This window comes from Falco rusticolus, chromosome 6 (genome assembly GCF_015220075.1).
Source record: "Falco rusticolus isolate bFalRus1 chromosome 6, bFalRus1.pri, whole genome shotgun sequence".
Lineage (NCBI taxonomy): Eukaryota > Metazoa > Chordata > Aves > Falconiformes > Falconidae > Falco > Falco rusticolus.
In genome coordinates, this window is record NC_051192.1 from 26,349,236 (window position 1) to 26,362,728 (window position 13,493).

At 37.5% G+C, this 13,493-nt stretch overlaps 1 protein-coding gene across 1 annotated transcript in view; it reads right to left on the reverse strand.

Annotated features, from left to right (window-relative positions):
• The window catches only part of REV3L (REV3 like, DNA directed polymerase zeta catalytic subunit), a 125,065-nt gene that overhangs the window by 46,012 nt on the left and 65,560 nt on the right, over positions 1 to 13,493 (reverse strand). The window contains exons 6-12 of the mRNA XM_037391313.1: positions 11,754 to 11,848; positions 11,128 to 11,232; positions 10,083 to 10,167; positions 9,849 to 9,997; positions 9,437 to 9,565; positions 6,538 to 6,775; positions 2,456 to 2,595 (exon numbers count right to left, since the gene is read on the reverse strand). Of these exons, the coding sequence (XP_037247210.1) occupies positions 2,456 to 2,595; positions 6,538 to 6,775; positions 9,437 to 9,565; positions 9,849 to 9,997; positions 10,083 to 10,167; positions 11,128 to 11,232; positions 11,754 to 11,848 (941 nt within the window). The remainder of the gene's footprint in view (positions 1 to 2,455; positions 2,596 to 6,537; positions 6,776 to 9,436; positions 9,566 to 9,848; positions 9,998 to 10,082; positions 10,168 to 11,127; positions 11,233 to 11,753; positions 11,849 to 13,493) is intronic.

The following is a 13,493-nucleotide window of genomic DNA, read 5'->3' on the forward strand; positions in this document are numbered from 1 at the left end:
ATTGCACAGAAGGCTGAAGTGCTATCTTAATACAAATCCCTTGCCATGTTGTAATTTTTCTGTGTGCTAAGCATCGTTTGCTGCACTTTTATAAAGCAGAGCAATCCACCACCCATTTAGGTGTTTATGCAAGGAGCTTGCACTGTTTAGTTAGAACATGAATACATATCCATGCATTAACATTCCCACGCTGATCTGCAACCAGCATGTGCTGTGGTAACTGTCCTGTGCAGACTCATCACGTAATACCCGGGATGATTTCTTTCTCTTTCACTGATACTTATCCTGCAGTAAATGTAGTTAAAGTGCAGACAGGCAGGTGCTAAGTACACAAAACAACTGGTTTGTAGCGACTGTGTGCTTGCTCGTAAACGCAATGAACACCAAGTAATTTGAAGGAGGCAATTGCCACAGAGCGCTGGGCACACTGCAATTTGTTCATGTGTCCACATCTTTAGGTGAAATGTTGAAGGGGGACAGGAGCCATGAAACATGCTGTATGACCTGGAAGCATGCACTTCACACTGTCAGGGGATCTTTTGAGTTTTTACTGTAAGTCTCAAACAATTTGGGGATTATCTTAGATTCATGCTGCCTTCAGCTTAGCAATTTATTTGTTGCTGGGTGAGGAAAAAAAAAAGGAAATTTCAATCTGTTTCTAATAACATTTTCTAATGCATACACAGAGTCTCTCTGCTGTGAAACACAGCTGGGAGATGCTGCCTACGATTCTTTGAGGTTAGGAGTCCACAAAAAGAATAAGGATGATTAACTGAAAACGGCCAACAAACACTTGGAAGATATCTGACTATTCAGATATAAAAATGGCAAAAATATTTGTCAGTCACTCAGAAGTTACAGACACAGATTCATGTGTGAATAAGCATTTTCTAATTTAGAGGAAATGCACTGAGATCATTCTGAATTTAATGTATCTCTTATATTAAGAAGCTGATGTAAAAGCTCACAGTAATAAACTTATTCTATGTTCTTCTGCATGTGGTATTTCATATACTTAAAATATTCTAGAATTTAAAGAACTACTTAAGATACAGTCTCATTAGCCAGAAGCATCCCTTTTTACATTAAATTACAAAGTACTGCAAATAAGGAAATTACAATTGTATATTTTGCAAAACCAAATCTTATTAGTAGTACATCAAGTCATGTATTAACCCTACCATTATACCTATAAAAGCAAAGGAAACAGCAAACTATGCTTTAAACAATGAACACAGAAGAATAGCTGTAGTTGTCTATGTAATAAGATCATATAGCTTGCTTTCTCTAATAAAGAACTGCTAATAGATATATTAAGATGTATGTATTTTATATACTAATAAATGATCTTTGATATTTTCGTCAAATAAATTCAAAAGCATGAACTAATACAGAAATTTTGTAAAGGGTTACATTTCTGCCCTGAAGAGCAAATGCAGTAATAGGAAATGAGGTACATGCATGAGCACAAACAAGATTTTAAATTAACCAGTTTGTACTACGGATTAAGAAAGAAGTTTCTGTACAAATTGATGATAACCACAAATTTCAAATTTTAAAGGCGATGAAGTATGGCTAATACAACATCTCTAAACAAAGAAGATTACTGTTTATTAGACCAAGAAAAATGAACCTAATACAGAGAAAACTCTGAATACATAAATATATTTCTCCTTACAAGATCCATATATTTCACATTTTTTGCTCAACAAAATTTTATAAATGTGAAAATATGTAATTGTCTACTAGAAGAAAAAAAAATAATTGCCTAACCTCAAAGCGTACATTCTATTAAATAAGGTTATTTGATCAAAGATAGCAGGTTATAAAGAAATTACAAGAAATATCTCTACAGATTAATTTAATTTTTTTATAGGTTTTGAAGGGCACTTTCTTCTGTATTGCTTTCCCACTGCATAGTTTTAACTCATGCATTCCCAAGATGTGAACATGCAATCTACTGAATGAAACATAAGCTCAAAAAAAGGCTCACTATATTTTAGCATGTGAGATAAATACTTGCAAAGACTCATCTAAACTTACACGATAATACATTTACTATTTACAGTGCAATCCTGGCAGGATAAGCAATACTACAGAATCATTAATTTTAATACCATATTTGCATAACAAATAGTAACAGAAAAATGCACCTTGCAACAAGGTAACTATCTTTTCCACCAAACTAATTAAACAATGCCCTTTTTGGATCATTAATACAATAGGAAAAGCAGAATCTGGTAATTTGTAGAGGGGCACTGAGAATAAAATATCGTTGGCTGATAAGGAAGATATTAAGGGCCTGCTTCTGCAATCTGTTGAAAGCATTTCCTTCCAAGTGAAACAAGAATTGAAAATGTTTAACACTTCCGAGAATTAGCAAGTTGATCTGAAAACAAAACTATGACCCAGGTAGTAATTCAACTTCCAAAGCTGGTTTTTTTTATTTACTTACCACCATTTTCATCTGCAGTCCCATCTAACTGAGGTATAGAGAGATTAGCTAGGAGTGTATTGTTACCACTCCACTCCATTTCTTCCTCTGAAGATGAATCCTCTTCTGTTGAACTTCGATGCATACTTTTGCCAGCTGACCTAAAGAAAATCAAGGGACAAATTAATACACAATACTTCTCTTAGAAAATACCAATAGCCACAGGGACCTCAAAATCAAAGGGGTGTGGTGCTGTATGACTGTGTGAATTGGGAGAGCAAAGGGAAACAAAAAAAATTGTTACATTTCTCACTGAGAAATTCAAAATATTATTCAATGTTACTATTTTAAGAGGCAACATTGGTGACCAACCCTTTAAAAACTACAGCCAAAACTAGCAGGATTCAAGGATTCATTAGATTAAGAAGTTATAGAGAAGGTATTTTGATGCTCAATTTTACTGGTTTAATTTTAGCGCTTGAAATTTGAAGACTAAACCAGCTATGCAAAATTATTTCAGTTTAGCTCTTAGCAAACAGATTTTTACCTTTTTTTTTTTTTTTTTTTTGTTAAGGAGTCTTTACTGTATTATAACAATTCACTCCCTCGGAAGGCTTAACTAAAGCACAACCACCATATATGTTTGTTTCCATCCCTCCCTGAACATTCTGAAATTGCTGTTGCTAATACTTAAGCCACTTCTACTAAGTTAACTGTTCTGCACTGCCATTTTTACAGTCATAAACCTGCTGGGGAAAAAGAAGTAGTAAATCCACAAATAAAAGCTTTATGAATTTTTCATGGTTTTAAGGTGGCATGGCTTTGGGGGGGGCGGGGGGGGGGGGGGGGGGGGGGGGGGAGTTAAAAAATTATATAGAAAAACCCAAACCCCAAACACTCTGGAATATTACCACTTTGGAAGCACTTAGCAATTTGATTTCTTCTTCTTTAAAAAAAAGTGTGAGATGGAAATAATTCTTCATAGAAATAAGCTATTCTGTGGCTACAAGAGAGAAATCCAGATAAACGTTAAGGAACTTAGGTATGGTGGTGGTGGGGGGTGGTTGTCTTTTTTTTTTCCTGTTTGTTTGTTTTTAAGAGAACAATAATTTTCCTAGTAGCTTGATATAATAAACCATTACTGTGTAGTGCCTTAAAAGCTATAAATACCAAGGTTTCAAAGTTACAGGAAGGAAAATCCACAATAATGTAAATACAGTTTACTTCTGAAGAACTCTTATCTGTGAAGTTTGACCACAGCATGAATTACATATATCGTATCACCACAGACATCTGAATGTCCTCAGCACTGAGCCAACTTAGATCAAACCGTGTTTATTAGTTCAGGAACAAAAGGCTAAAATATGGCTACATAAGTTCCACACTAACTCAAGTCTGGAAGCAGCATAACTTGGAAGAGAGAACTGACTAACAAGCACAGTTAGGTACACAACGGCCACGACCTAGGTAAGTTTATTTCTCCCTCTATGTTCCAAAAACATAGAAAAGTCCAGTGCAAAGACATTCAGCTCTACTTGCAAACGTACATCAAACTGGGGAGAGCAATCAGTACTCTGGAGAGTAGGGCTGCTATTCCAAGGGATCTCAATAGGCTGGGGAACGAGCTGACAGGAACCTCATGGACTTCAAAAAAGGACAAATCCAAATGTTCCACAAATGAGATTAAATAACCCCATGCATGGCTACAGGCAGAGAGAGAGATGGTTGGGAAGTGGCTTTGTGAAAAAGGATGCAAAAGCCCTGGCAGACAGCTAGTTGAACCTGAGAATATGCAGTGTGCCTTTGTAGCAAAGAAGGCCATTTGCAGCTTGGGCTATGACTGCCAGACAGTAGCCAATTTCAGTAGTTGTGAGGCTGCATCTGGAGTATTGTGCTCAGTTTTGGGCACCCCACTACAAGACAGGCACTGACAAACTGGAGCAAATCCAGCTGAGGAGCACCAGGGTGACTGGGGGCTGGAGCACATGATATATAAGGAGAGGCTAAGGGAACAGGATTTATTCAGCCTTGAGAAAAAACTAAGAGATCTTGTGAGTGGGTGGGTATAAAGAAACCAGATTCAGAGGCACGCAGTGATACGAGAAGGGCGATGAGCACAGGGCTGTCTCAAGGGATGTTATGTACAAGGAAAGCATTCTTTATTATGAGGGTGTTGAAACACTGGAACATGTTGCCTGTACAGGCTATGCAATCTCTCTCTTCGGAGATACTCAAACCTTGATCAGACAAGGCCCTGAGCAACTGATCTATCCAAAGCTGCTTTGAACAGGGCACTGGATATGTAGCATTTAGTTGTTTCTTCCAACCTGAATAATGCTATAATCCTGTGCATAAAGCAAACCTTTGTCAACTTTAGTAAACCCAGCCAGGATGCAGACAACTTGGATCTCTCCGCATTCAAGCCCATCAGTTTAAATTCCAGGAAAATTGTGTAATACAGTGTGATACAACCATACATGAACCAGTTCAGGTCTTGATGGGCTTTTTTCTCCAGTTCAGCACAAACCAAACCCAAGCCATTTAATTCACTCAGGAGAGTGTTGTTACTCCTCATTACCTCAATGTATTTTTTTGAATAACGGAAGATTGGTGAATACCCAGTAAAAGAAAAGTGATAGTATGGATATGGTAGGATTCATTAGGAAGTACAGACAGTTTATTCTGTACTTCCTAATTCTGCCCGAGCAGAATAAGGTTGGATCCATTGTCAGACTCAAACTGGCTCTTTATTCATGAGCAGAATCGTGCAGGCGGCAAAGATACCCATGCTGTCTTCTGAAGTCAGTCCAAATTCTGTAGATCACACTGAAACAAAGCTTGTAATTCCCTCTGAACGTGAGCTGACTCCCTGTGGAGGCACCTTGTATGTACACTCTAGTGCTTTCTGTCTGGGATTAAGATGTGGGCATATATGACCGAGTTAATCATGAGTCAGCTCATCAAGTCTGATGAGTTTTTAAAAAGGATTCTTTACTGCATAAAAGCAATTAATTGCTTCAGGATCCTACCCGACTCCAGAAATTGTACAGTCATGCCCATACAGAGCTGTGCCTGAGCCAATAAATTCTGCAAGATATAGGCTGGTTTTACACAGGAACTACCACTAAACTGAAGATTAACATTAAGTGGTTTAGATGCAAATTCCAACTTTTCAGAATACTGTGAAAAAAACCAAAGAAAATCAAAAGGTCAGATAGGAAAAGTAGCTTTAGAGATTAATTATCTCTAGAACTAGTGGACTAATGATCTAACTTCTGATTCTTTTACAACTTCTCTGTATGTCTTCAGGAAAAAAAAAGATTAAGTATTTCTATGCCTCTCATGCTCTCCAAATTATACTATAAATTATGATTTCTGATGTAAAAACCCCAAATACCAAAATGTTAAGACTGTGAAGTCTCTCATCTTTCAAATAGAATTATAAATACCAGAAGGTCTGTCCAAAGCAGGGGTAAAAAGACACCGGATAGAACTTCTTTCAGTGCCTGTCAGTGCACACTGTCCAAAAGGTCACTACAACCTGAGAAGGTGTTCCAAGAACTATGGCCTTAAATATATTCAAGTTGCTGACCTTCAGCAGTCCAGCAGAGCAACGTTCATGTTTTGATTTACGCTTTGAGCATGGAAACAAACAGGTGTTTTTCTCAGGCCTCTGGGTCAGTCAGTCTTCACAAAAATACCTTCTCAAATATTCACTTCAGTAAAAGTTACAGGCACGTGAGATGTACAAGATACACCTTAACATCTGTACTGTGACCTTAAAAGGAGCTTATAACTAAAGGGTTTTGTATTTGGACTGGTAGGACAAAAAGCCTACTCAATTTTTCCTCAAACAGCAAACTAGAAGCTTAGGTCTAGCCCAACTTAAAACATTTAATCTTTATTCCCATATAAAACTGACGATTCACAGCATCATGTGGACAACTGCATTCCATCCCAAGATTTGCATAGAGTTTTCCAATGCTGTCAACAAAGACCTCTCTACAGCTCACTGGTCTCACAGCACACTTGAAAACCAGGTGGCAGGGAGGAAGGATCTGGCAGAAAAGGACATATGAAGAAAAGAAAAATCACATATATACCTTCTTTTTGGCCCAGGCTCTTCAATGCTGCTGTCCCACCTTTGGGACATTAACAAGCTAAGTTCCATGTCTTCTTTATCGCACTGTGGCTCATTTTCTTCATCATCACTGTTCTGAGAATTTCGACAGCTTCCAAGAGAATGATGGTGACAGAGTGTTTTGTGATGTCCCATCTGATATCCATCATTCTCCAATCCAGCCAACAGATCAATCATGGCCTCATCAGCACTACTGTCCACTGCAGAAAAAGCCCATACAAGTAAAATCTCTATTTTGTTCTACTTGTAAATGACTAGTTTTTGTGTAGACTATAGTCTATCATTAAATACAAAACCAAAAAACCCCTCAACTTTTTAAAATCTACTAGTTTGTTACTGTCTAAAAGCAAGGCAGGCTACAGACACAAAGCTCTTTTCGTATCTTATTTTTTCAAGTTTTATGATTTGCTATCTTTTCTAGCTCTTTATCTAGAATATCAATGGCCTTTTTTTATTTTTGCCTTCCTCTTTTGATTACAGATTTATTGGAAGCACTTCCCTCTCTCTCTCTCTCCACATCCTCCTATTACCTCCTCACATTCAGTAAAGCTTCACTCTCCCCTTTTGTTTCAGCATGAGTGCCAGCTTCTGAAGCATCACTGCTTCTCTTGCTCTCACCATTTCAATGGCTGCATTAACTTTATTGGGCACTTCTCTCTGTGTCACTTGGAAGACTTTCAATTGCTGCATCTCATGAAAGGTGATGCTAATTTGAGCAACCAGTTCTTCCTTCCCTCTGTCCTTTACTGTAACACTTAACTTCATCTCCCTTTCCACTGCAACCTATTCTCTTCCTAGGTTCCTCTAAACACTGAAATTTTACCTGATTTCATTCCTACTTTAAATTTTAATTTTTATTTGACCCAAGCTTACACTAACTCATGCACTTGCCTTCTCATTCTTTACTTGGATTTCTTAAACACCCTTCAAGTCATAATTTTTTCTCACTCTCCTCCTGCTTACCTTTCATCTGACCTCATAACCAATTTATGATCTCCAGTCTACCAGGCATCTTTGTTACTTCTCTCTCTCCTTCTCCTCTGGCTGAAGAACTACAATCTCTACTCTCCTTCCTCAGGAAATATCATATGATTTACAATGATCCTGAGAATCATATAAAATACGTCTCAACATTGATGAGGAAGGCATTTTCTGTATTTTACAAAGGCTTCACAAGATACCATGCAACCATTTAGAATGGAAACCATCCCCTTTGCCAGAGTTCTGAATTAACCCACTTTCAGTTGCTCTTTCTGTTCTTGGCTCCTTTGCCCCTTGTGAGGTCCATCATTAAACTCCAGCCTTTACTTCCCATTAATATAAACCTTATTGTGTACTTCACAACAGTAGCAGAAGCAGTGTGCTTCACAGTCCCTGTGACACTACAATTCCACAAAGGCATATTAAAGACTAGTCCATGCTACGAAAGAGTGTAAGAAACCAAAAGATGCAGCTTGTTACTCATGGTCACACAAGACATCAGCAATTAGTAACCCCATGGTAAAAACAAGGAGACTGGGGAGTAAAAAAAAAAAAAAAAAAAAAAAAGGAAAAACAAAAATGAGAAGAAAACAACAGAAAATCATAAAATCTCCATTTGATTCCTAGCCACTGGAAATAAACAGTCCATTTCATCACTCCTATTTGACTGAGCAATTCAAATTCATAATCATAAAACATACTCTATACATTATTTTAGCCAGTTCTCACCCTCTTGGCACAAACTTCTCACTCAAAAAAAAAAACCAACCAAAAAAAACCAATGCTCACGTCTACCAACTCCCACATCACTTCCTTACTTATAGTTCTTTCTATAAATCCAAATCCCTGCCTATAAACTTTCATAAACAAAACCTCACCTACTTTCTGCAAAATAAAACAGCACTGAAAAGTAGTCCTAATCTCACTCTATCCGCTCCTCCTCTCTTTGCACGTGAAGACTGTATACTGTGGTATATTATATTACCCATAGACTTATATTGTTGCCCACATTGTATCTTGTTGCCCCTGGCACATATCCACACCACGTATGTATCAAAGCACTGGAAGCTATGGGTCTTAGATACCTGTCCGCTCCCCTCCCCGACCTTGTAGTATCAACTGTAGTGCATGTTAACATTATACCTTAAGTTTACATAAGAATGTATAGAGAGTTAGCATGAACTACGTGCTTTTCATCTCCTCTAGAGTATTTGAGTTATTTCTACCTGAAGTATTTTTTCATACAAATTCCTTTGCTGTGTTATTTTATTGTTTCCCCCCTTGTGCCATTCACATTTGTTTGCTGTCATGGTTTCGCTCCCACTCTTTAATGTTTCACTTCTTGCTTCTTTGCCTTCAGCCATTGGTTTGTATTCATGAATTTTGGGAAATGCTCTGTTGCAACTTGCCTCTCATTATCAGTCTACTGTCCCTCAGTATCTCCAGACAGCAGAGCTTCTAAAGACAGCTCATGAGCATGTTCTCTACCTTAACTGTGAGAAAGATGCAGTAACTGCAAGAATACAATAGATAGGCAGTCAAAATCTGCTTTATTCTGATAGTTTTAGTCCCATAACCCTAGGAGCGTAAGGAAGAGCAATACATGTAAGAGATTGCATTGAGCTGACCTGGCAAAAGGACAGGCTTAGTGAACCAGTAAATCACAGTAATCTTCAAAAATACACTGTCCTGGTGACATTTTTAGAAAATATAAGGTGTTTTTTTATTGGTGGTAGGGTGTGTGTGTGGTGTGTAAGTTTCAATCTGCTTGACAAACTCCCTGAGGTAAACTACTTACTTTCTTTCATGACTGGTAAGGTAAGTGAACACAACAAAGACTGTGGAACAATAAAATAGCCTGGAAGAAAAGTCACACTCACTGAAAACTGTAGTCTGATTCAGTCTTTGAGACAAAGGCTGAAAGCTCTGACTATTCTCCACAATGTTTAAAATTGCTTCTTCATTAATAAGTGCTTCCTCTTCTTTATCAGTATGCGTCCTATTGGATTCTTTAAAAGAACAACAGAGAGAGAAAAGATAAAACTTCAGAGTCGAAGACATCAACATATTATGAAAGCAAGCCACATTAAAATGGATTTTACTATTTGTTTCCATTATTTGCTATGGCAATTTTAAAAACGCTTACTCTAAGAACAACGAAAACAAAAGCAAAGCTATTCTTAATTTTTTCATAACTGACAGAGCTTCCCTGGCTTACTTTGCTTATCGTATAAACAGCCAAAGCATGACACAGATTTATGCCTAAACAATTATGCTATTAAGAATACTCACCTTTGTTAATCTTTTTATCTTTATGCACTTCTACCATATTAGCTGGCGTACACTGAAAGGCTTCAGGAGAAAGTACCTCAGAATGTAGTGTTAGCTCAGCAGAGAACTCCTCTGATCCATTACTGTAGTCCACTGATCCTGACAACGTTCTAGTTAATTGAAAACCAATTTTTAAATGCATATTTACAGTTTGCATAGAATACTATACTTTATGGCAAATGGCTAAACACTTACACAGAGAAGTCATTTTGCTTGAGGATTTCTTTAAGTCTCTTCTGAAAAAACTTTTCACTCTCTGTTGCTGGCATAAATCCACGGTCTTTAAAATTTGAAAAATATTTATTATTCAGTTTTACTTTGACCACTCTAACACAGAGAGCAACTAAAATTACTAATTCTGTTAGGAAAAGGCTCAAAGTTGAAGTGTCCATTAATTTTAAGTGCCAAGTTGAAGGGTTGATTTTTCAAGTGTATTTAAACACTTTAAAATACTTCACATACTCTCATTGATACAATTTGCAACTGCGAGTATCAACAGCATTTAAAAATCATGTCGCAATTACACCAAGGTGAGCATCCAGGAAAAGAACAATCAGTGAACAATTTTGAAAAGTCTGGTTTATGCTGCCTGAATAATATTACACAGAAACGCAGGAAAAAAACCCACAGTCAGAAAGTCAGCCTTTGTTGGGAACCTGCCTCCTTCCTTCTTGCAACCCTCTGGCTTACTTGCCAAATATAATTCATATTTTAAAAGAAATGGCCTAGATTTGCAGAAAATAACTCTGTTCATTATGCAATTAATTTGCAGAGCACAGTCTTCCCTGTGTAATGAATTTTACATCAAAATACAGGGATTTGTCCATCCTTTTAGAATTTTCAGCTAACATCACCTTAGCTATAATTCCACAGAAATTCTAAGGAACTGCCTTTGTGCATAAACTGCCATGGAAAGCTTCAGGATAAGGCATTTAATTTTGTCAGTATTTAAACACTTAAATGTTTTCCATCATAAACCATGCAATCTTAACTCTCATTATCATTCAATTCTGCCCAGAATGCTTTGCAGCTAGCTGAATCATAATGTATTTACACAAGGTTATGTATCTTGCTTTTAAAATTGGAATACACATACTGGGCAACCAGTAAGCTTGGAACTGACAAAACAGTATATCTAAAAAGCCCTCAAAATTGATACACTGATTTAAATTCTACCTCCTGCTTACTTCTTATTCGAAGTTTTTGATAAACAGATGCAGTTTTTAATTTTTTTTTTTACCTTGTGACTCAGGTGGCTTAATCTGAGAAGATTCACATTTCTGTCTCCGTCGCTGCTTTTCATCTTCCCATATAGCTTGTAAACCAGGGTTCCTGCCAATCTGGGCTGAAATATACAGTAATACATGAAGGGAAGTCCATCAGTGTGATGAATTAGATTCTGACATTCTTCTTCACCTCTTTTGTCATTCTAACCTGTTAGTTTTTTAACTGCAATTCTTGCCTTACTCTAGGATTCAGTGTTATGTAAAAGTTACACCTTAGTTTTCTAACTCTCCTATTTCTTTTGCTGGTCTTCTCATCAAACATGTGGTGTATGTATAGATGTATGCACATACACACTCATACTTGATGTTCATATTTCACTTACTCTCCTTACAGATCTGAAACCTTCTGCTATGCATTAACAAAAATCTCTTTCTATTGCTCTGACAATACACTATTCTTACAAGCTGTTTTCTTTCAGAGTTAATGATTTTTATTTTTTTTTAAACTTCATGAATTCTTAGATCAACAGTTCATTAACACTGAAATCTGGATTGTGACTTAACTAAGCTGAGCCTTAAAAAGCTGACAATATAGCTCCTGTCCTAAAATGTTTTCTATGGAAAATTATTAACATGTCACCTTCAATATCCAGTTGATTTAAAATATCAGCAGCTACTGCATCCACCTCCAATTCACAGGTACTTTGTGGCTCAACACCTTTCAACATTAAAGAGCTGTGACAACATAAATACCACAGGTTAATGTTATCAATAAGTTGCTTTTGAAATATGCATCATCACTGTTTTCTAACTGGGCTAGATTCTGATCAAGTGGAATGGGGATGAGTACCTAAATACAGAATCACCAGTTCTCATCCTCACCTGCAAGTTCTTAAATTAATAGTCATATTCAGATATAATTAGATGAGAAATTTCTATCTTCAACTTAAAGGGATGAACTTTTTCTTTTGTAGGAAGAAGAGAAAGAAGCAGTGAACAACTCCAAATACTACAGCAGTTACAACAATGTTCTCCTCCCCAAATACAAGATGAAATGCACTACAGAACTTTCAGTCAATAGGATCATCTACGTTCGCACAACCTTGTGCCCAGAAAACACAGTGGCAAGAATTTTTCTCTTATTTGCAGCAATGCAAAACAGTTTAACATTTCCAACTAAAGGGATTTAAAGCAAAAAATGTTTTATTTTTCAGATTTTTTTTAACATTTATTTAGGGGTCTTGGGGTAACCTAATGAGTTTAAATAGAGTATTAGCATCCCAAACACATGCAGAACTAAGGATAACTGGCTTGGTTAAGACTTAAAATTGTAGAAACAAATTCAAGCTTGTTGTATAATGATCTGATCATTTTCCTGCTGTGTCTTTTCAGATCTGCTAAGGTCAGCAGCCTTCCACCTGTTGCTGTCAGTGAACTGAGTCCATGGAGTAAGCTAAGAAAGAGAAACCTTCTCCCAGGTTTATGTGGAAGTCTGTTTACTCTTTAAAAAATTAGGGAAACACAAAGATCCCTATGGTTAAAATAATGCTGTTCTTCAGAACCCTTTGTCTAGGTTGATTAACTGGTGACTTACAACATTTACTTGTATTCCTACATTCCCTGACACATACACAGCCTCAAAAATTTCTGCATAGAATCTAAGATGTAATTCATGAATAGTCAGTGGTCTCTATAAGCTTTGAATAAAGTCACTACAGCGCAAGGTGGTAGTAGATTATGTAATTGAAAGGTGAGTATCCCCAACATTATCTTTGAAAATTAAGTATTTAATACCTAGAAATATGAAATCTGAAAGAAATGTAGAATTAAACTGCTTAATTTATGTTGCGGACAACACCAAGCTGAGTGATGTGGCTGACATGCCTGAGGGATGGGATGCCATCCAGAGGGACATGGGCAAGCTCAAGAATTAAGCCCATATGAACCTCATGAGGTTCAATAAAGCCAAGTGCAAGGTCCTGCACATGGGTTGGGGCAACCCCTGGTATCAATACAGATGGGGGACTGAAAGGACTGAGAGCAGCCCTGCAGAGAAGGACTTGGGGGTACCGGTGGACGGAACGCTGGACATGAGCCAGCAATGTGTGCTCACAGCCCAAGAAAGCCAACCATATCCTGGGCAGCATCACAAGAAGCATGGCCAGCAGGTCCAGGGAGGTGATTCTGGCCCTCTGCTCTGGTGAGACACCACCTGGAGTACTGCGTTCAGCTCTGGAGTCTTCAGCACAGGGAAGTCATGGACCTGTCAGAGTGGGTCCAGAGAAGGGACAAAAAAATGATCAGATGGATGGAACAGCTCTCCTGTGAGGAAAGGCTGAGAGAGTTGGGGTTGTTCAGCCTGAAGAAGAGAAGGCTCCAG